The 23,887-nt window shown below is 42.3% G+C and overlaps 1 protein-coding gene across 6 annotated transcripts in view; it reads right to left on the bottom strand.

The window, feature by feature from the left end:
* FERMT2 (FERM domain containing kindlin 2) overlaps positions 1–23,887 on the bottom strand; it is a 97,752-nt gene that overhangs the window by 32,704 nt on the left and 41,161 nt on the right. For all 6 annotated transcript variants that reach the window (XM_054025604.1, XM_054025603.1, XM_054025606.1 and 3 more), the window contains one exon: positions 1,897–2,031. In XM_054025604.1, the coding sequence (XP_053881579.1) occupies positions 1,897–2,031 (135 nt within the window). The remainder of the gene's footprint in view (positions 1–1,896; positions 2,032–23,887) is intronic.

Below are 23,887 nucleotides of genomic sequence, written 5' to 3'. Positions count from 1 at the left end.
TTAGATAGCAGCAGCGCTATCAGCTTTGCCTACAATGATCTGCCTGTAAGTCCAGCATCTACTGGTCAGGGTATCTCAATATGCAGAATGTACCTCTGTAAATCCGTAAGCACAGAGATAGGCATGACCTGAAATGATTACTCATGTCACGTTACTACTCAATAGCACTGAAATGATAGCAGTGCAGTACCAGGGCAAACTGAACAACTGTTAATTACGGTGAGGTTATTCAAGTTAAACATATGCAATTTCTATTTAATGGGATAGAAATTTACAGTTAAATGCATTTAACTAAATCTCAGCAAACAAACATAGGTTCATACGCTGAACTAAAGGCAGCAATTAAAGATGCAGAGATGCCTTAACTCTACACCAGACCTGGGTAGCTAATCGCTTTGGAGCGAAGGGGAGGAAACAAACTATTTTCACTTGATTCCCTTGCTAGTCCAGAATCATTGGTGGTTCTGATACAGTCAGTGTTATGTCCACCTCTGGTATTTTAAGACCAATTAAGGAAGATGTTACAAGTGTAACTTCCTGTCTCCACTTCCCTTCCTTTACTTGATTAATAAGCACCATCTTTAGAAGACATGCAGTTCTGAAATATGCAGAGAGCTAGAATGTACTGCTGAAAGTGTTTGTAAAGGTCCATTCTAGTTTAAGGTTCTCACGACTGGTGCAATATTCTCCTTCAGCTACTGGATTTACAACACCACCAAGGTGAAAGCAGATCTGATGAACAACAGTTCAATTTTTCAAACAGACTAAGTCTGGCTCAATTTACCACTCATAGTAAGTATACTTTCTCTGTAGTGGCATTGTTCTGTTTCTGTAAGCCACTGTTCAAACAATCTACCAGATATGCAAACTATTCCACCATTAGAAATTATACAATGAACAAAGAACAGGAGGTTACTTTTAATATTAAAAGTCTGAAACTTGTGCCTTTATATAAGGAATACTAATACACTTAAAACTCTTTCAAGCTTTATGGAATCTGCTTATAATAGAGAACAACCATTGTTCAGCCTTCCATAATTCATACAAAGACATAATTCCTGCAGTAACAGTGACAAAGCCAACATGTAAATCATTCTATATCCAAGTGCAGCCAGGTATTTGTGAGAATATGGGACAAGAAAAAGCTTAGAAATTAAGAAAACACATCCGTAACATACCCTAGACCAGGGGTGGCCAATCTGAGCCTGAGAAGGAGCCAGAATTTACCAATGTGCATTGCCAAAGAGCTACAGTAATACGTCCACAGCCCCCCCATCAGTTCCCTCCACCCCTGCTCCCAGCGCCTCCCATCCATCGGCAGCCCCACCAATCAGCTGTTTTGTGGTATGCAGAAGGCTGGGGGGGGGGGAGAGGAGGGAGAGAGGAGCGAGGGCACGGCAGGCGGGGTGGAGTGGGGGCAGGACCTGTGGCAGAGCCAGGGGTTGAGCAGTGAGCACCCCCCGGCACAATGGAAAGTTGGTGCCTGTAGCTCCAGCCCTGGAGTCGGTGCCTGTACAAGGAGCCGCATATTAACTTCTGAAGAGCCGCATGTGGCTCCGGAGCCAGAGGTTGGCCACCCCTGCCCTAGACACTAAAAGAATCAGGCTCAACTTAAAAAAAAAAAAATTGGCATTGTTCTATTTTACATATGTAAAAGCATTTAGAATTCATTCATAGAACGATTACTAAATACTATATAGCTCTCAGATGACTTCTGCAAAGTTTATTTGCAATACATTTCTTGTGCAGGCATCAATGGATTAGGTGTGACCAATACATCTTTCCCTTTAACATCTGCTTCAATAGAACTACTTGACCTTCCCTCCCCCTTCCTCTTGCTCTTTTCCCTTCCCAGCCACCTTCCCCCAAATAACTCCAGAAAGAGCTCAGGCTCACCTGATCCTGGAGTGATTAATGGTCCCTCCAGTTCAAGCGCCTCATCTTCACTTTGGTCATCTATCTTTCTCTTTTTTTTCTTTGTTGGATCCCTGGGTTTCCTCAAGAGAGAGAGTTCTTCTGGATGTCTGATGTCTGGGGAGAAAATTACCATTTTAATAAAGAAAAAAATTGTTTCCACTATTGACAAATTCAAATAACTTGCAGATTTTAACCTGGGAAATAGTCCTGCAAACAAGGCTGTGTGTGTGGAAATAAAGAGATTTTGGTAACACTTCTCAGTATGGAATTACCTGAACCAACTGTGCTATTTGTACAGGTAATCACACCTTTCACATAAATAGGTACAGTACATTACGCTGAAACATTTCAAATGCACGCAAGTCAGACTGGTTGTTGTGCCAAAAAAAAAAGAGACTCATGGTATGATGCAAAGCATTTCAACTACTGACCAAGATTTTAAGAAATGGTTTAAATGATTGGCCAGAGCAGCACTTCTGAAAAATCAAAATCACTTATTTAGGTGTCGGAATACAGATTTAGGAACCTATCTTGAAGAACCAATTTTTAAAAATCTTGGCCATTGTGTTTATTTTCTATTATAAAAGTAACACTCCACAATACCTATAGAATATATACCCGCATTTTATAAAACACTGACTATTATGCCTCAATTTGATAAATCCTGTAAATCAGCAAAATGTAACATGGGTTTATTGATTTCCCATAATCTCTAAAGCACATTATACAAAGAAAACGGGGTAACAAAACCTTATGATTTTTTAAATGAAGCCCCTCTAAGAGTCAGAGTTTGTGCCACAGAAATTATGGCCATGACAAACATGCAGGCTTTACATGTACTTTGATATTAGTTACGGTGAGTTTTGACTTTGTTCTGGGCCAAGAGATGTTTTGGGGCACTACATTTCTGATCGGCTGCAGAGGAGACCAAGGGATAGATTCACAAAGGTACTTAGGCACCTACATCCAATTTTGAGGCACCACTGAGATTAAAAAAACCCACTCCGCCGTCACCTAACCCTGTAGACACTGAAATTCACTCGGCACCTAGGTTTCTGCCTGTGAGCACGTATACTGCCTTCCCTCTAGACATTCAGGCGCCTGCCTAAGCCCCAGAGCGACCCATGCACCAAGAGAAGACAGGCACTACTCCATCTAACTCACTTGCAGGGCCCGAGCCAATAGGTGTGTTCAGAGGCCACCTAACTCCACCCAAAGACATCCAGAGCCAGAGCGAATGAGTGTACAGCCTGGTGGGCAGGACACTCACCTGAGCGAGGAGAGGCCCAGGGTCCAGTCTCTCTGCTTTAATGACGATTTATCCAAAGTGGAATGGTTTCACCAGGAGAGACTGAGGTAGACACACATGAGAATACGCCATAGCTCAATGGTTAGGGTACCTACCTGAGAGGGGGCAGATACAGATGCCTCTTCAAATCCCACCTCTTCTCATGAGGTGAAGGGAGAATTTCAACTGGTCTCCCGCATCCCAGGTGAGTACTGAATCACTGGGCTAAAGGTTATGCAGGAGGTCTCCTCCTCCCCCCCCCTCCCACTGGCCTCTTTCAAGAAGCTCCTTAGGCACCTAACTCCAGGAGAGGGTTCATACCTGAGAATCGCAAGCAGAACTAGGCTCCTCCCTGCAACCCAGCCTTAAGCACCTAGTTCTGTGAGAGGGGTGGGGCTTAGCACACACCCTTGTCATCATTTCCCATTGGGTAGCTTGTGAATCGTAGTCTAAGGTGCTCTCTCTCTACCTTCATTGTATAGGGAGTCGAGGTGCCAACTCAGGCTCTGAGAGTCACAGTGTTGTTCCTGTGATTTCCTCGCCTGAGTCCCTTTGCGAGTTTAGCCCCTAGAAATCAATACAAGCAAACTGACATCTGAAAAAGGGAAAAGGTGGGTGAGGTGATATCTCTTATTGAACCAACTTCTGTTGGTGAGGGAGACAAGATTTCGAGCCACACAGAGCTCTTCGCCACAGACCTGAAGCCATAGACCTGTGGCTCAAAAGCTTGTCTTTCTCACCAACAGAAGTTGGTCCAATAAGAGATATTACCTCATCCATCTTGTCTCTCTAATATCCTAGGACCGACATGGCTACAACTACACTGCATACATCTAAATAAGAACATACAAAGATGAACCGGACAAGAATGTACAGAGAAGGATTTCAGGTGAGGCTGACAAAAGGGAAGGCAAGCTCTCTACTCTGTCCACACAACTGAGGATTTACTCATCTTTCAAAGCACAGAAATAACCATTTGTTCCTTCATCCATGTGTGCGACCAGGATACTGGATGATTCTGAATTAGAGAGGAGAAGTTGATTTAATTTGACAATTAGTAATTCTGTTACATAGAAAACCCTCCCAATCCAAACGCTTGTTTCAATAACAGATATTTGATTTAAAGCAATCGTGAATATAACAGAAGAACGGCCATACTGGGTCAGACCAAAGGTCCATCAAGCCCAATATCCTGTCTTCTGACACTGCCCCAAAGGGAATGAATAGACAGACAGGTTATCATCAAGTGATCCATGCTCTGTCACCCAATCCCAGCTTCTGGCAAACAGAGGCTAGGGACACCATTCCTGCCCATCCTGGCTAATAGCCATTGATGGACCTATCTTCCATGAATCTATCTAGCTCCCTTTTGAACCCCGTTATAGTACTGGCCTTCACAACATCCTCTGACAAGGAGTTCCAGAAGTTGACAGTGCGTTGCGTGAAAAAAAAAAATGTCGATTTTGACTTGACAAATTTCCAAAGATTTAATTTTCTGATATCAAAGGGGCTCTATGGTACAATAAGATTAAGAGAGTAAACCCTGAGAAACATGTTTTTTTCTGTTTCCCTGTTGGTATTTAAGAGTCTTCATTTAGCCAACAACTTCTCCCTTGTTAACTGACTAAAGAACTGCACCAGAGGTATCCGTAGTCAGAGCACTAGACAGGCTGATGTTAACCAACCTGTCATCTACACCCATCCTGAGCAGGGTTAATTAAAATGCTGGTAATATACACTAATACTACCATAGGCAGAGCTGCACCACAGGAAGATTTTAGAAATAATGATAACGCAGGCACAGCCAAAATGTCTAGCCCAAAGCAGCCGTCAGCAAAATATACACACTAAACCAGAAGATCATTTCAGACAAAGATGGTGCTTTCTTATACCTAACTGCAACAAACTCTTACTGGGAAACAGCTCTATAAGAAAATGAAGTCCACTATCTGTCAGAACATAGAACTAATCCATAAACAAATTAGATGGAATTCAGAATTCCCTTGCTGAAACCGGAAGAAAAAAAAAGAAGTTATATGGGATTGATATTTGAGTAACTAAGCTGGAAAAGCATTCACGTGGGCATGAAGCCATTTTAATGTAAGGATGAAAGACTGCAACATGCAGATCTAAGCTATAAAATATGTCAAGTGAAGATTACGAATAAGCATGGAAAGTGGAGTTTCAGCTGCAGAAAAGCTCTATCTGTGCTTTGAACTCCATTGATAGCTTTTAACTCTAGTTTCAGCAGACCCTGCATGACAATGGCAGGTAATACGGAGATAGCACCATGTAAGACTGAATTCTTAGAGTAGTAACAGGTTTAAGTGGTAGCCGTGTTAGTCTGTATTAGCAAAAACAAAACAAAACAAAACAAAAAAAACACAACAACTCACAAAAATGGGGAGTAAATGGACACAAATTCTAAATGGATACAAATCTGACATCAGGAATCATAACATTCAAAAACCAGTAGGAGAACACTTCAATCTCTCTGGTCACTCAATAACAAACCTCAAAGGGGCAATTCTTCAACAAAAAAACTTCAAAAACAGACTCCAACGTGAAGCTGCAGAACTGGAATTAATTTGCAAACTAGATACCATCAGATTAGGCCTGAATAAAGACTAGGAGTGGTTGGGTCATTACAAAACCTAAACTTAATTTCCCCAATACTAATTTCTCCCTACTGTTATTCACACCTTCTTGTCAGCTGTCTGTAATGGGCCACTCTCTTACCACTTCAAAAGTGATTTTTCCGCCCTTGGTATCCTGCTGTTAATTGATTTATCTCATTAGACTGACCTAACACTTGGTAAAGCAACCCCCATCCTTTCATGTATTTATACCTGCTCCTGTAGTTTTTTACTTCATACATCTGATGAAGTGGGTTCTAGCCCATGAAAGATTATGCCCAAATAAATGTGTTAGTCTCTAAGGTGCCACAAGGACTTTTCGTGTTTTTAAGAGTAGTAAGGAAAGCAACCACATTTTCTTTTTCTAGCACCACATAGGGTGCTCAGGAAGAGACTTCCAGCCTTTAAATGTTAAGAAACCCAAACAAGTTTTACCTCTGATCATTGTACAAGCTTCCCATTAATTCTAGTGGTTTGCTGTGGATAGTATGTAGAAGGTTACCTCAGCCACAGCACTATAATTAAAATTGGAATTTAGCCCTCACCACATAATGAGTTGGCACATCTGCATTATGCTCCATTGAGACCTAGGTGTTTCTGGTTGTTTTCCATACTTATTGGCATCTTCCTGCACTAGAAACTTGCTAGTGAAACACCAGGATAAAAAGTAACAATCACGGACACATTCTGAGCTAATTGCCCAGTGTTTGCTTTACAACAATCAATCACAGTTGAGGATCAGATAGCTGCTGTACTCTGGTGCAGACTAGCTATATCTGTCTAACTAACCTGAGGGTTTGTCTACACTTACAGCACGTCAGCGGCACAGCTTACCAAAGACACTATCTATGGCGGTGGAAGAGCTTCTCCCATCAGTGTAGGTATTCCACCTCCCTGAGAGGCAGTAGCTGCGTCGACAGGAGAAGCCCTCTCGTCGACATAGTGCTGTCTATACCAGGAGTTAGGTCAGTATAAGTGTGTTGCTCCGAGGTGTGGATTTTCAAACACCCCTGAGTAACACACTTATACTGACATAAGTTTGTAGTGTAGACCAGGGCTAAGTGTTGAAACCCCAGGACTGCTCCTTTCAGGCCTGACTCTCCAGTATAAATAGCCGTGCTTGTCATCACATTTGAAGTAAGATGGCTAACGACTTATTCACATTTTTTGTGTCTTGCATTTTAAATATAGTGCTATTATGATGCTGTTGGGGTTTTCCCCTGTGCAGTACTCAGTGGAAAAAAAGAGTGAAGAAAATACAAGTTAAATAAAGAGAAAATACAAATTAAAGAAAAATATTTACTGCATTCTCCTAGGTAAGATGGCTATTATTGGTCTGCCTTTTGATATCTAGTATTTGTATTTTATTTTTGTCTTTGTCTTTTTTTTTTTTTTTAGCTACAGACCCAATGACAGGATAGATCATGTTTCCTCTGAAGCTGGGGCTTCTTGTGCCAATAATCTGACTATTAAAGCACCCCAAATACTGACTTCAATAGTTATGAAGAAGCTGTTCTGTTCCATCATGTCAATTTAAGGATTAAGAGTTCCCTGCAGCACACATTAATAACACTGTAATGGCTCCAACAACCAACTGTGTGAATGAAACACTTTTAGAAGCAGAGTTTCTTTTATGTAAGCCACCGTGAACTATAAGCACTCTGTGCATTTTTTGTTTTCAGGCTCTGATTTAGACAAAAACCACACGAGGCCACCTTCTGTCCTAGATTTTCTCAAATATCTAGGTGGGACAATTTGCTTAGCATACACAAGGCATTCCCAAACACGGTCATTGTGTGGACCACAGCATACAAGATTGTTTCAGACCACCATACATCCTATTTATGATAGTGCAACATCCTTGTGGTAAACACTGCAACTGCTTCTATGGAAAATGGTAGTAAAGTATTTCTGAGTTTTAGTCGTCTTTAACATATTTAGTCCTTTTTGAAAAGGTTTAAATCAGTCTACTTTTGCCATTTTCCCCTCTTCCTTGACTTAAGCCGCCTTAATTTACTTATTCTTACTTTAAAAAACAAAACAAAAAACCCTAAAGAAACACCCACACATGCTTTAGCTACCTTGACACAGTTAAGTTTAGCATCACTAAACACATGTATTTTGTGACTTATTCAAAGTCACTAGGTAACTAGGGTATATATGTATGACATTATTGTACACAGTATAAATACAGAGATATGCCAACAGATTTTGCATAGTGTAAGATTGTTGTGCAAGAGATCGTTAATTTAGAAATAGCATAAAAAAAAAATCAAGGCAACTGCAATTTTATATTCCTATGTTTGTTTATAGTACATTAGCGACCAGTATTCCCTTTCAGCTGAAAGCTAGCATTAGTTTCTGGAGCAAGAAATCATTCAAATGAGATTCAAGAGACAAATAGAGGCTTCCAAAGGATGGGCTATAAGCCAACCTAGTCTTCTGAAAGCAATTCATTTTGGAAATTAACCAACTTTGACCATCTGATTTCAAAGCCAAGTTTTTACAGTTTTCTCCCAGTTGCTTATGAGACTCTCTTCAGATGGCAATATTACTGAGATTACATATAGAAAGTTTTAGGAAGCGGTCTTAAAAATGTGTTACCAGATCACTAGTCAAAGCTAGATTTTTATTTCAAAACCTAAAATGGTATTCTTATTATCTTATTACCCTTAAAAGTTTGAACAGTGCTAGAAGTTGTCAACTACTGGCACAAATTCCACAGACATTATATCCATTTCTCAGCAGCCTCATAAATTTAGCATTGCTTACCCAGAAACTCTAGGAATTTTAGCCCATTAGATAGCCATTTTCAGTGAATTTTTTTCCACCTCAGAACCTGTAATAGCATCAATGTGACTATTAAGTCAAGTCTTCCCCCAAACAAGTAATTCAAAAGGAATTCCTTAAGGAAAAGCTAGCGACATGATTTTAACTTAAGTTAGAAGTATGAAACAAAATTGACATAGAAAGCAACAATCAATAAACAACACATTTTATGGAAGTACTTTTTAATCATTCAGTAAATTATTGGTGGGTTGTGGGGGAAGAGGAAGGTCTGTGTTCTATCACATATGATTAATACATTTACAGAAGATCTTAAAACATGTTTTGAATAAAGAAACTGTCTTGGCAAACATGGTGTTTAGTTTCTGTAGCTAAAGCAAAGAAATTCCAGGAGTTTAAGGACTACCAGATGGCAGTACTGTAGTTAATTAGAAACTGGGACAAGGAGTAGCTATATAGCTCTAGATCCAGATACCAGTACTTATTTTAACCATATAAAGCAAGAGAGACTCCCTTAATGAGTAGAAGTGGTATAAAACACTTTAAGCCCTTCAAATAGGTTTGCACTTTTAACCAAGTTTCAGGTCACTTGACACTTCTATAGGCTGGTTTGCTGAAATAATTTGCTATTAATATATCCAGTGAATGGGGTAAAATATATCAAAGGCATGATCTCAATGGGAAGTGAATAAGTCAACTGGATTTCTGCACTTTATTTCAGTGGAAGCAAGATCTCACCCGCATAAAGTCACTTTGAAGGGACAGTGCTCCGGTAAACAGTCAGCAAGTCAGAATAAATGTCATTGTGATCATCTGTGAGGTGGCTGTACTGAAAGGACTAGTATTTTTAAAGCTATGCCAGTCCTACTCTATGAGTTGCAATTTTGTCACCATGAGGTTGTGGGGGTTTTTAAGTCTATCATTGTGCACAAGAAACAGGATTGTACGAGACAAAGTTCACTCAGAATTGGCTTAAGTTCTACCTAGATTTTTGTATGTTTATACGGGCTTGTTGCTTTACACTATACTATTATTCTTTTAAGTAAATGTACGAAAGGCCAGATGTTAATTCACTCATACAGATATGCTGGCAAACCCTGCAAGATTATGTTGTGAATCTGCCATTAAAAACAATCTTCAAAATTATGTTGCAGTGCACATGGAATATGAAAAAGTTGTGGATTGAAAAACTGGACACAGGTTTCTACAGATGCCTATATCAGTTATTTGTTTAAAAGTCTCCACTATACTTCTGTAAAGGTCTATGATTAGTTTGCAACAGAAATAGTGTCTTAGAACACTACAATTTAACATAGGGGCCTGAGCAGGGAAACTAATAGGGGAAAAAAGAGATGTTCACAAGCCAGATCCCTTCAGCAATCAGCCATTTGGCTTGAGTAGAATAATCCATGCTACTCAAATATTTTAAAAGGAAAGAAAAAGAAAAAGAAGCATGATTACCAAAAGACAACACACACGAAGAGCGTTCATTTTTCAAACGAGAAAGATTACTTTTTTTACAAGAGGGGAGTACAAACATCTGAGTGTTCATTTCAGAAATATTGGTGGGAAGATGTCCCACCAACTCAAAATGCTCATGCTTTTATTATCCTCTTCAGCCTTTGAGTCAAGTGGCTTAACCTTCCCCTTCATTGCATCTTGATTTCCAAGGGCCTGAAATGGCTTATGACTGACCAGAGGCTCCATCTCCAGTGGGAGACATTTCCTTAGTCTTTGCCTTTTGTTTAGTTTTTCAATTTATTTTCGAGCCTTTATGGTGAGAATTTCTCTTCAACCACATACCTTATATATTAGGCAGAATTTCAAGTATTTAGTGCTATTACCAATATTTGTAATTTCATGGACCACCAACCGAAGTAGTTCCAGGGGAATGGGATTTAAAGAAAAAAGGACCTTCAGAGTGTAGACTTGGTATATGAATTTTAGATAATGCTTCTGGGTAGAGTAAGGTGTTGGGATTAGACTTTTAAAGTCTACGTCATTTGGGACCTGCCTAGCTAACAGACTGGTCCTCCTCGCACCTCCCTCTTACTGATGTCCGCTACTTTGCTGTCAGTGAAGGGTTTAAGCAGAAACCCTTGGTTTAAATGGGAAGGGGTGAGTGGCAGGGCCTTCTCTCTACACCAGCTCTCCTCCCTCCAATCGGATAGTGCCTATACTGGTTAACTTTCAGGGCACATAGCAAAGCACTGACCCCACCCCCCCTTTACTCCCAGGTTTGAGGAAACACATTGTTTGAGGAATATGAAGGGACAGCGATGAGAGGACTGTGTGCTTTTTTTAAACTGAGTCTTTAGGCCCACGTTCTCCCTGGTTTGAGAAATCCCTGCATGCAGACTTGCAAGGTTCTCGTATTATTTGTGATAAGGGCTTGGGAAAGGAGAGGTGAAAATAAATGAAACAAGGGTCGTCTGATTCGAACTGCCTGCCTGAATATGCAAGGTTATCAGTCATGAGAAGATTAACAGAACTCTAGTTGCAGATTTTAACATGCTTGATAAGACAAAAATCTTATCTTAGAAGCTCTGCAAACATAAGTCACGTCAGATCTAGGGGGGGAGAGGGGAGAAAAGAGAGCTACTTTTAAATAAAGATACAACTACCCAATGTATTTCTATTTCGTACAGAGTTTTCGTCTAAATGTGCATGCACAAATCAAAGTAAGTGATGTTGAAAATATAGATGAACATTCAACTGATGACACATTTCTACAGTCTGAGTATATACCAAGAAGAACCTTCAAAACTTTGAAATTGTTAACATTTATAGCTTAAAACCTAGTTAGAAAAATGAACTTGAGAAAAATCTTCTCCACGGTATGAATTTATTAAGACTCCCCATGCCTGGGATCTCTAAAGGACAAGAAAGTGTCCAGATAGTTAGACATACAAAAACTCTACAACTTTATTTTTCAAAGCTATAGACTACAGACAGTTAGTCAGTGTCTAGGAGAAATCCTCACTTTAGTGCTGAAGCCATTCCCTAAAATAGGAAGCGTGTTTTGGAGTGGGAATGTTTCTCAGCTAGGTCACCATTGTCTGGAACCAGTGAGTCATAAAAGTTACGCTGTTACACATCAGCATGACAATTCTTAGAAAAATGAAACCTCAAAAGCCACCCTCACTGTTTCAGACTTAAAACTCTGCTTTTTCTGAATGCAAGTGAAGTTCTATGGATCATATTTCATGGCTTAAGTTTATGGAGTTATGGACTGGTCTTTATAATAAAATAGTACTGGATAAAGTTTTACAGTACATGCCAAAGGCAAAAAAAAATTGCTTTTCAAGTCACTTGAGGTGATAAGACTGTAGCTATGTTAGAAGTTGTACATTATTATACCATACAACAGGTCACAATATGCTCTTAATGAGATTTACTAGCGTCAGAGATAGTAACGGACAGGGCTTGAATAGACGGTGGGGTAGTGCACATAAGTGGGGTGTGAATTCTAATGAGCACCCAGTCATGCATTAACTGGCCCACGTAAACCTTGCTGGCATGCACTAAGTTCCTCAGTGCATGATAACATAGTACTGTTCAAAATGGGACTATGTTACCACGCACTGAGGAACTTTTAGTGCATGCCAGCAGGGTCTACCTGGGCCACTTAGTGCACAACATGGTGCACCTCAGAATTCACACCCCACTGATGCGCACTGCCGCACTGTACTCCGTACATTTATTATAGATTGTGCAGTTGGCCAACTGTTTAGATATTTATTTGGGCTAAGGCCAACCGTTCCCTTGCCTCTAAAGTAGAAGCAGCTGGGCTGCAGTCCACGAAAGCTTATGCTCTAATAAATTTGTTAGTCTCTAAGGTGCCACAAGTACTCCTGTTCTTCTTTTTGCGGATACAGACTAACACGGCTGTTACTCTGAAATCTGAGGACAGTTCTTCCAAAGAAAGGTCTCTTTAAGTGTCCAATAACCTCTGAGGATGCAGGACAAATTGGATCTGGTTCCAACCGCATGAAAAATGTGGCAGTAAGAAGACTGATGAGGTTAAGGGGAGCAAGAGAGGGACTAGAACAGGTACTCTAAACTCCTCCTTCTCTCCAGCCTCTAACACTGCAACCATGCAGCTCCTCAAGTCAATTCAAAAAGCTATAGCCATCATATTCCTAGTCCATCATTTAGATCATTAGGAAGGGAGGAGACGATCGCATGAACATCAAGATTTTATTATGTTAATTTTATAATGGGGAAAGTAGTTTTGTCCTTCCTATCTTTTCATATAAAAATAGCAGGTGTTTTGCTCAAAGTTCAACACGCAGAATATAGTTCACACTTGGGCAGAGATCAGAAGTGGAAAATTTTAGCCCCAAAGGCTCAAAGTTATGAGACTCTAAACAGAATGGAAATGCCTAGGGAAGTTTCACTACAGCTGTTGTAATACACCAGTTATAATAGAATTTTAAATTATTTTATTAAGATACCTCCCCTTCGCGCCATACTGAAATCTGCCATTCCTGCCTCTTACTGTCTATGAAGTGAAGAAAGAAGCCATGAGCCACACAGAATTAAAAGGGGCTTAGGAGGAGAAAAGAAGGACTGCAGCAATGCCAGGTGAATTATGTCACATCATAAGAAGGTCCAGAAATAGAATCGTCTGCTATTGTTAAACATTTTGATGCTTTCCACAAGTGGGATAAGATCCCCAGTTTTTTACCTCAAGTTAGCTAGATGCCTTTTAGAGAGCACACACATCTGTCCCTTCCCCGCAAAATCCCCTTTTGCTTAAAAAAAACCCAAACAAACAAACCACCAACCAAAAAAACCTCTTAAAGTATAGTTAAGAGTTAAATTAAGCTCTTGTCAGAGTAAACAAAGTGAATAAATCCAGTTCTTCTCTGCACCAGACCATACAAAGAATCGTAAGAACTGCAACAATACCAAGTTTGCCAGCATTTACTGGTGCCTTCAGAACATGAGCCACACAGTCTATTTTAAAAACAGGCCATGTCAACTTCATAGTAAGGGAGAAAAAAATTCCACTGATTCTTGTTACATGTAACCTAAGGTTACCTGACAGGAAGAAGAGAGGGAGAGGAAGGAAATCTATTTTTGCTCCCCACCTTGGTTACTTTGTGGATAGTCAGTTGTATTATTTTCCTTTGTCATGTTTTGTATGTTTGTCTGAGTTTTTCCACACAGCAATACATGAGAGAAAAAGCCATCTAAACATAGGAAAATGCAACTGCAAAAGCCACAAAAACTGATGGGGGCAGATTTACTACTTAGAATTTAAAAAACAGACTAAATTTAAAGTGGACAGTGGCCCTTTAAATGGAAAGTTTTTCTTCCATTCCTATCCCCCTCCAACACGGTTGGAAATTGTTACACTATTACCAGATCCTCTCCTGGTAGCAAGACTGCAAACATATGAGTTGTTAATTCTTTATTTAGTCTCGGTCTATAATGGAAACTGGTATACCAGGGGTTGGCAACCTGCAGCACGTGAGCTGATTTTTAGTGGCACTCTGCTGCCAGCCAGGGTCCCGGCCACCAGCCCTGCTCAGCCCGCTGCTGGCCTGGATGGATGGAACCCTGAGCTGGCAATGGGCTGAGCGGGGCCGGTGGCCGGGATCCCGGCTGGCAGGAGCCGGGGGATGGAACCTCAGACTGGCAGCGGGCTGAGATACTCAGCCTGCTGCCAGTCTGGGGTTCCGTCCGCCGGCCCCTGTAAACGTAAAATGTATTACTGGCACGTGAAACCTTAAATTAATGAAGACTTGGCACACCACTTCTCAAAGGTTGCCGACCCCTGTGGTATACTCTTTAGTTCTCAAGTGCTTTTTTCTTTAGAGGCTTTCCCAGTGTCATTAATTGCTCAGGGTCATAAGGACTTTCATTAGATCCATGCTATATACCCTGGGGCACTCAAAAAGCTTTCTCGGGATTGCATTTTGGTCCTGACATTTTAGGATAAATACCACCTCATTCTTTTGAAGCTAACTGGAATTCCTTCTAGGAAGAAGGGGGAGGGATAGCTCAGTGGTTTGAGCACTGGCCTGCTAAACCCAGGGTTGAGAGTTCAATCCTTGAAGGGGCCACTTAGGGACAAATTCAGTACTTGGTCCTGCTAGTGAAGGCAGGGGGCTGGACTTGATGACCTTTTGAGGTCCCTTCCAGTTCTGGGAGATGGGATAGCTCCATTAATTTATTTTAAGAGCATATTTACAGCCATGAGCGATGAAAGACAGAAGCAGTGATGGTGCAAGAACTGATCACTAGATACAATAGGAACATGTCCTATTATTGAACAGGGAAAGGAAGAACAAGGCTATGGTCATTATGGCTTTCTAGCCTTTCCCACTTTGCAATGGAAGTTTTAAATTACCTCTGCAGAAGAGCAGAGGGGAAAGCCTTATATTTTTGTCTCCAGAAAGCAACTGAAAGATGGGAACACCAGGACAAGGCTGCCCTTGGAGCAGTTTTAGGGAAGGAACTGCACCTATAATCAGTTAGGCCATTTGCAGTCTTTAAGAAAAGTAGAGACTGAGCCAGTGTTGGAAAATCCTAAGATATAAAGAAACAACATGCTACTTAGAGATCAAGGACAAGACTTTCTAGAAAGTCTTATGTTTGCAACAGAAGAAGGACAAGTACTGTATAACATTCTCCCCCACCGGCTGGTTTTATATTAACTCTCCATGGGGAGCACGACTTATAAAAGTTGCAAATATAGCTTTTCCAGTTTCAGCGAAAACCTACTTCATGTTTGCTTATTTGTGTATTATCAGCAAGAATGGGCAAAGTTCCGGGAACAGCGCATGTTTGTTTCTAGGCACCGAGCAATTTACATTTTATAAAAATAGGGGTTTTTTTGGAGGAATTCAGAGGACATTCTATACTGGATGAGACACCATTTTAAAGAGGTAGGTCAAATTTGATGTCTAGACCAGGGATTGGCAATCTTTTGCACGCGGCTTGCCAGGGCCGGGCCAGTTTGTTTACCTGCCACATCCGTAGGTTCAGCCCATTGCGGCTCCCACTGGCCACGGTTCGCCGCTCCAGGCCAATGGGGGCTGCGGAAGCGGCGCGGGCAGAGAGTTGTGCTGGTGCGCTGTGTGCCAAAGGTTGCCAATCCCTGGTCAAGACTACTTGACTGTGTCCCTTTGAGAAGATTTGTGTTCCACAGCCCCGCTTGCATCATTGCCCTTCAAAATGCCCATGCCACACAGCATCAGGTTGCGTTTAGTGGTCAGATGCAACAGTAGTTTGTTAGGAATGAACCAGATTTTAGTCCTCTTAGCTTTCCCCTTGTCCATCAATCATACAGTTTACGGCAGCTTGTTATATTAAATTAAGTGTCCTCCCCCAGCAGATTGCAACACAAGAACTAATAAAAGAACAGACGTGTCAGCAGTGAGAATTTTAGCACGAGTAGACTGCAGTCATTTAACTAACCTGTATTGCTGGATTAAGTTAGTGCCTCTGCAGAATACAGGAGGATGTACATTTTAATAGCGATGTGTTTGAGTTCTATCAAAGAATCGCACTAATACAGGTAGCTGAACAAACATGGAAAATTTCCCCCTTATGTGCCTTTTCTGCACAGCTTCCCTCTCCCTGTGCCCATGCATCATCCCTCTCCAATTTTATTTCCTACTTCAGGGGGGAAAAAAGGGGAAGGGAATTTTCTTCTAGGCACTTCCACTTCCTATTTATTTCCTCCCTTTCCAAGGCTAAGGAAGAGAAAGGGGAGCGTATAGCCAAACACCCCCTCCTCCCAGTGGAGAAGTGTGACATCCCTGTAGCGTTCAGTTATTTCTGACCCAGGGAACAAATGACATTTCATCTTCCACCAAGGATAAGTTCTGGGGCTGAACTACTGAAGGATAAGAATTTTTCAAGGCTGCAGTCCCCTTACAGTACATCTCCTCACTCTAGTTGGGTCAGTCTCCTCTTATATTTTGGTTCCCCCAATGATAGTATCTCCCCTTGTGTAGAAGATGATGATATTACAGTCAGCCTCGCTCTACTGCTCCAGGACCAGAACTATGGGCAGACTAAGACTTCTGCAATCTTATATACAGAGTTATTTCTTCTTGAGCACCAGTAGTGCTGTACAATGCACGGCAGTCACGTTCTCTGCCCTGAAGAGCTTACAGTCTAAATTGAAGAGAGAGATTTTCCCCACTCACACTGCAAACTCCTGCACAAGAAAAGGCTGTCCAAACTTCACAGCTATATCCTACAATTCATCAGAATATTTTAGGAGTTGTTTGCTGTATAGAAAGGTCCATCAGATGAGGCTGTGATAGGAGAAGGCACATACTCTCCTTATCTGACTCAAATATAGTGTACCCTACAATACCGCATCTCCCATCAATCTGTATCTAGGGTAGGGCAAGCTAAGAATATAAAACTGCAAAGGTGTTATCCTTACAGGCAGGATCTCACACAGGCACACAAAAATAGTTTGAAAAGCAGAGTTTTACTTTCGCTATAGTCCTTACTGCGAGACTGAAATTTGCACCTGAAAAATTAGTCTTCAGCACCCTATTGCCCTACAGGCTCTGTTCCAAAATGAACTGTCAGCAAGAACACCTGCCTGAGAAATTCTATCGCTGGACACGTAGAGTCTATTTATCAAGGGCAAGCAGAGATTAGGCACACACAGAAACGGTTATATAAAGTTGCTTGAACTTTGCTCGTTCAGCTGGAGAAGCAAAATCCTGTGCCCCCGTTTTAGTATTCTGAGGGGGGGAAAATAGGATAAGGCAGAATAGCCTGAGCCCTCTTTTCACAACTCCCCCTCCCCCAAACAGCCTCAGCTTTCAGGTCCCCACCCCAAACGGGAGGTAGGGATAGACACTCCGCTGCCCAGTCCTATAGATCGGTCTCATTCCTAGGGTAGGGCCTGTGAGAATAGAAGTTATATTCCCGTGTCTTGGGGTAATTGGGGAGGCATCTGGCAAATTCTACCCTTTGGGCCATTAGACCCTTCACTTGTCTGGTAAAGCCCATTTAGTTCCACGGGGCCTTCAGCATAGCAGGAAGCCAGATCTCATGCACATTGCAGCAGCAAATTCTACTCACTCCTGCCACTAGAGGCCAGAACTGAGAAGTAAAAAGTGTCCCAAATCTTTTGGGCAAGCTGCTAGAGAAGTCCAAGGGCTAGCACCCAGACAAAAGGGTCAGGACTCCTGCCATACCTTCCAATCTCACGAGATCATATGTGCATAGCTGCTCTCATGAGGTGACCTGTCCACCAGATCCAATGGGGGAGGAAGCAACACCTGCTGTCTCAGATGAGCATCAAAGGAAAAGAAGAGGGGGTAGAAGTCACCTGTCAATGACAGTAGTAGTCCTTGGGAATTACTTTAGGCTGCACCAGATAAATAGGAATCAATTACCTGTCTATATTAATACACTAGAAGGGCGCAGGGGTTTTAAAAGTGGAGTTTAAAAATGTTTCTAGAAGTCTAGAGGACAGCCAGTACATATCGTCACAAAAGACTTTTGTCAAGACTGCATGAGCTAGTCTACCAAGTTCCAGCTCTTGTTTTTTTTAAACAAAGTGGCTACTGTAATAGAAATGATGCTGCTCGCTATAAGAAACTATAGCTAATTGACTGTATTGAAACCAGTATGCTAGGCCCCTCGAGACCTTGATTGCGAAAAAGACTGTAATTGTAATGGAAGCAGTGCCAGAAGTTTACAATGCATTCATTTTATAAACTGCTGGAAGACAATAGTTCCCTACTATTAAGGCCCGTTCCAGAAAATGGGTTCATAGCAAAATCAGTCATGCACTGCATTATCACATTCACTGCAAGACAGAAGAGTTATGGTGACACTCTGACATAATAAACATTCAAGTCCAAGTAATTCATCTATATTAAGTGTAACTGCACTGTCAGCCATGACACGCAGCATACCGCAGAAAATAGTGCAAGTACCTTGTGAACTACCATTAACAGTATAGAGTGCAACAGCTAGTTATTCCATGCCTAGCTACGCAGTTCCATTGATTTAAAAACAACCCACACCACCACATTCCTGGTCTGTTACTCTTTTGACACATTTTCTTCTAGTGCAGTAAATTCTACCCAAGATTTTTAGCCTTACCGTTTTTGTTCTGAGGAAGAAATCTCCCCTTTCGCCCCCTCAACAGTGACTAAAAAAACCACCCAAACAAGCCACTTAAGATAACTGCAAGGCATTGCTGCAAGGCACAGAACAGTGGCCCTCCCCATGTTCCAAGAGTCAGTTTTTGAACATTGCTGCCCATCACGGAGTCTTCACATTCAAGCAACAAATATCCATACTAGCTAAAGTGGATCTTTTTGGCCCCTTTTCTTCTCTGTTCTGTAACACTCTCTCAAACATGGCTCTCTTCTTTCCTCCCCCTCCCCCCATGGGAATTTTTAGAATGTCAGGCCCCCGATTCAGTCTCTTATTGGACAACGTTAGCAAGATTTTGATGACCTGGATAGTGATGACACGCGGTGCTATAATTCTCCATGGGAGAGGTTTAAAATAAACATCCCCTCCCTAAGGGAGAAGTTACAGTTCAAATTACGGCTTTTTGCCATTATTATTCAGGTCCTTCTGAACAAAGATGGCAAGAAGCTAAATTTCTAACATGAGGAAAGCAAGCAGAAAATATTCAGAGGTAAAGCAAACAGAAGATCTCTATTGTACACACAACTGGTAACACAGCCTCTAGTTAAGATTGCCCAGCACTACTCATTATAAACAGCTCCTGTTTTCAGAGGCTTATAAAACTGTCAGGTTCTTTTTTCTTTGGGAGGGTGGGGGAGGAGGGTTGCGAAATTCTAGCCACAACAATTTGGCTGTATCCAAGAATGAGGCTAGGGAAAAATGTATTGTTCTGCCTATGTTAAAAAACCTCAGGCAACTATTCCTTTGAACAACACTGGCGGCCCCATGCTTTGGAGCAGGTGGTCACTTTTGCGTCAACGATCTGCCTTTCGCCATCCCCATGAAAATCTGTCCAAGTTAAGCCTTTGGGGGGAGAGGGGGGAGAGAGAGAGAAAAATCAGTTTGCACATGCTCAGAGACTCAATAGAGCTTCGCAGCTTGATTCCCTGAAGACTCCATCCACACTGGGTATGCTCCAGCCTCGGGCTGAGCGGGACTTATCTAATCTGGACACCAGAACCAAAAGCAAGGGATCGGTCTCTCCTGTGCTTTCAATGTTTACCTGCTGGCACCCACATAGTGTGGAAGAGAAAGCTGCTCAATTTAAAGGGGGACAAGAGGACTGAGAACCAGGAAGGGGAGACAGAGACCAGAAGAAGAGCAGAATGAAGATCAGTGACACAGAGCCAGGATACAGACTGAGAACTAGAACTGGCTGGGACAAGAAGCTGGGTGGCAGTGGGCACACAAATCAGGGAAGAAGCCTAAGGCAGGAGACAAAGCCAGTAGTGACAGAGAGTATGGGGGGGTAGGGGGGGAGGTGACAGAAGGTGGGGGGAAGAAGAGCGCTACCAGATGAGAAGCCAGGAGTGGGGGAATGTGGGAACGGATGGGCAACAAGACTAGCATTGGAATGAGAAGGCTGAGCAGTAGAGGCTGGGACTGAGATCAGGGGGGAGATAAAAGCAGAAGGGGTCAAGCTTGTGGGGGGAAAATGGGCAGAAGAGTTTGTACCCGAAAAATAGAGCACATTCCCTTCTAGGGAACCCAGGATTCTGGAGTTTCACTGTTCCTCTGCTGTCAGCGAGTATCTGTGAAACCTTGTGGCAAAGAGGGCTTGTGATCCTTCTCAGTGCTGGTCCACAGAGGATTACAACTTTAAACTAATGAAGTAAACGATAGCAGTAGAAGTGGCAAAGTCCAGGCAGAGGATTAAAAACCCTGCTGGTGACCTTTATGGTTCTCAACTGATGTCACATGATGGAATTTGTTTCTTCCGTTTGATTTTATTTATTTATTTATTTATATATTTTTAGAAAGGCTACGAAATTACAAACACTTAAAAAACACATCATTAAGTAAGATGCAAAAAGTTAAGCACTCACAAGTTAGCAAATGCCAGAACTCAGATTACTTTTGCAATCTTACCTTGGCCACCTGAGTTTAATTACATATCACATGCATGTGTGTTCAATTACATGATTTTTTAAAATAGACACCTGCCTTTTTCAGTACTTAGGATGGACCTGGGGATGAATTAGGGATGTTGTCTGAAGGACCGGTGTCTAATTTTGTGCACAACTTGGAAGATATGTACTATTTGTAGTACTGGGACAGACAAGTCTAAGCCCACCCACAACTGAAGGCCTTTCTCCTCAGCTAAGGGGGAGGCATGACCAAGCATAGGCTACAATTGATTTCTGGGAACAATAAATGAAGAAACAGGGGCGGGAATGATGTCAAAGGTTGAAAAACCAAGGATCCAGAGCGAGACACCAAGCAGAGAACCTGTAACAGTGCCCACTAGGGAGTCAGAGGACACAACCCAGAGGAACTCTGCCTGGACACGTGACCAAACAAGGGAACAGAAATAGGCCCCACAGTCAGTCATAGAGCGCACTCCCCCCACAGCTTCCTCTTCCTGGACTGATGGATGGCCATCTTGGTTGGCGCCAGAGGAAGGTTGAGGAGATCCTGCAACTTTGTGGGGCCATGGATGGGGTGTGCATAAATGAGGAGGTGTGGGTAAAAGTACAGCCTGAACCTCAGCAAGAGGTTCTGGAGGAGCCAAAAGAAGGGCTGCAACCTGACGCACCCTACATAGAGGTGTGACAGTATCTCCCTCTCGCCGCAAAAGAGGCTGATGTCAGGGGAGTTCATAGCCTGTGCCAGGTACATGCCCGCACTCATGGCTCTGTGGAGAAGCTGCCTACTAATATCCCTAGAGGGCTGTGGAACCAGTGTGGAGTAACGGCTGGTCCAGAGTGGTTCCTTGCCCTCCTCAGGCGGCAGCAGATCCCGCCAGTTGTGTCAGAGCAGGACACCACGGCGAGGAAGTGGATGGTAAGAAGCACACGCACTCTCTCACATCATAGTCCAGGAGGTCAGAGAGTCTGATACCACCAGCCAGAACCATCCTCTGGTGCACCAATGGGGGCTCCGCCACCTGCACACTATGGTGTGAATTGTGTAGCAGGGATCCTGCTAGGACTTCCTCCCCCTCAGCAGCTGCTACGGCCCTGGTTGCGGAGACTAGCTTCCAGGTCCTGATAAAAGGACCAGTAGCTCAGACAGGTCTCTGGTTGGAAGACGTGTAGTGAACGACACAGGGGATTAGAGGAAGAGAAAGAATGGTCTCATGGGTAAGGCAGTTGAATATTGCCCTGGGGAACTGAATCCTATCGTTTCCTATTCCAGAGTTCCTACGTGATGCTAGTCAAATTGCTTAAACAAACAAAACATACAACAAAATTTTTCCAGAGGTGGTCACTATTTGTGTATTCCTCATTTTCTGGATGCTTGAATTGAGACTGTGGGGTCTGACCTGCAGACATGCAGAACACTCACAATTGCACATGAAATCAGTGGGAGTTGTGCTCTGAAAGTGCCCTACAATGCTAAGTAAACCTGGGGGGGGGGGGAAGAGGAGGGAAAGCAGATCCAAGACATTGGGAGCCCAAAATTAGTGGATACTTTTGACCTTTGTCTTCATGCCTCAGATCCTTATCTATAAAATAATACCACCTCATCTCAAGGGGGCCTGTGAAAATAAAATATTATTTGTGACGCACTCAGATACTGCAATGATAAGCACCACAGAAACCCTCATGAGGAAATGAAAACTTCCGCTCTGAAGGCAGGGATTGTATAGTGTGCAATCAATAAGGGATGGAGACACACTGAACACGGAGAAAACAAAAATATTCCATTACTGCTCATTAAGTGAGCACTGACCATCCTGTGCACTGAATTGAACAGGGGTTGTTTGGAAAAGAAAAATAATATGTGATCATGTAATTAAGAACTATCATAATGCATGCATACAAGGGGCCAAATTAAGGTACCCTGTACAACCTTAATTCTAGCATTTCGTAACTTTAATAAATAAATTCACCAACAATACACCTGTTTACATGTAATGTTCTAAAAATATAACTACTTAACTAGCTTGCTCACTATGATTCACAGCATCAAGGATTACATTCACTTAATCATTCCATACTTAACCATACAATTCAGTGGATCTTAAGTGTTCTGGGGGTTAAAAGAGAGCGTACCAGTACAGCCGAAACACAAGGGAGTGATTTAGTCAGACAGTTTTTCTCCTGCACTCTGATTCAGACAACACTGGATTATAAATTGCTCCATTTTTAAAGTCAGATAAAAAAGGGACACTGCAGGTAGGTAAGTACCACTGGTGTGGTTACTATCTGCTGTTTTCAGGGCTAAACTGGACAAATCTCAAAATAATCAGCAAAATACTGGCTACAAGAATTAGCCACTCCCCCATCGGCACTCAAATACTACAAAGATTGGCAAGCCGTAGAAAACTGCAACATAGGAAATGCTTTAAGCCATGATCTCCTTTTAGAGTTTTATGTTGTCTATTTCTCTTTCTCTTGACCTGGGAAAAGTGGAGGGGAGATATTATTCTGGGGAGCAAAGGAAGCGCGAGGAAAAACACAAACAGGATACCCTTGGGAAATAATGGAAAATGACTCAAGAAGCCAAGAAGATGGCTTCCCACTGGGTTGAAAAATAAAATGCAACCTCTTTCAGATTTGCCTTGATGCAAGTAAAAGGGAGCTAGCTGATTGCTCAAAGCCTTTGAGCCCATGCTTGGGCTGAGAAGGAAGGCTTGGGCTGTATACCGGGTAGTAAAAGGAAACAGTTTCTGTTTCCCAAAACTGGAACTAGATGTAGGTTTCTTTTCTGGGAAGCTAAACTTGTTGCCTGACATGTCAGGTAGGGTAAAATCCAGGGGTTCTTTAAAAAGAGAGAACCCCCCCCCCCCCCCCCCCCACAACTCCATGCCCCAGGAGAAGAGGTGTTGCAAAGAGCTGGGATGAGCTAGCCCCCCTAACACCAAGTCTAATGTTCAGGAGCCGCTAGGGAAGAACAGAGGATGTTGGTGGAAGCCCTTAATGTTTTGAGCAACATAGTTCAGATTGTTTGCCCAAGGGGCTTAGTTAGATTCCTGCTACCCACACCCTTTAGGGGAAATGAAAACAAAAACAAAAACCTTCACCTCATCTAACCAGCTAATAACTAGTTTGGTCACTAAGTGGCCAGACAGATGCCAAGAACAGCAGGGCACTCTATTTTCTAGTGAGACCCCATTCTC

The sequence above is a fragment of the Malaclemys terrapin genome, chromosome 4, assembly GCF_027887155.1.
Source record: "Malaclemys terrapin pileata isolate rMalTer1 chromosome 4, rMalTer1.hap1, whole genome shotgun sequence".
Taxonomy (NCBI): domain Eukaryota; kingdom Metazoa; phylum Chordata; order Testudines; family Emydidae; genus Malaclemys; species Malaclemys terrapin.
This window is presented reverse-complemented; position numbering and strand designations above follow the sequence as displayed.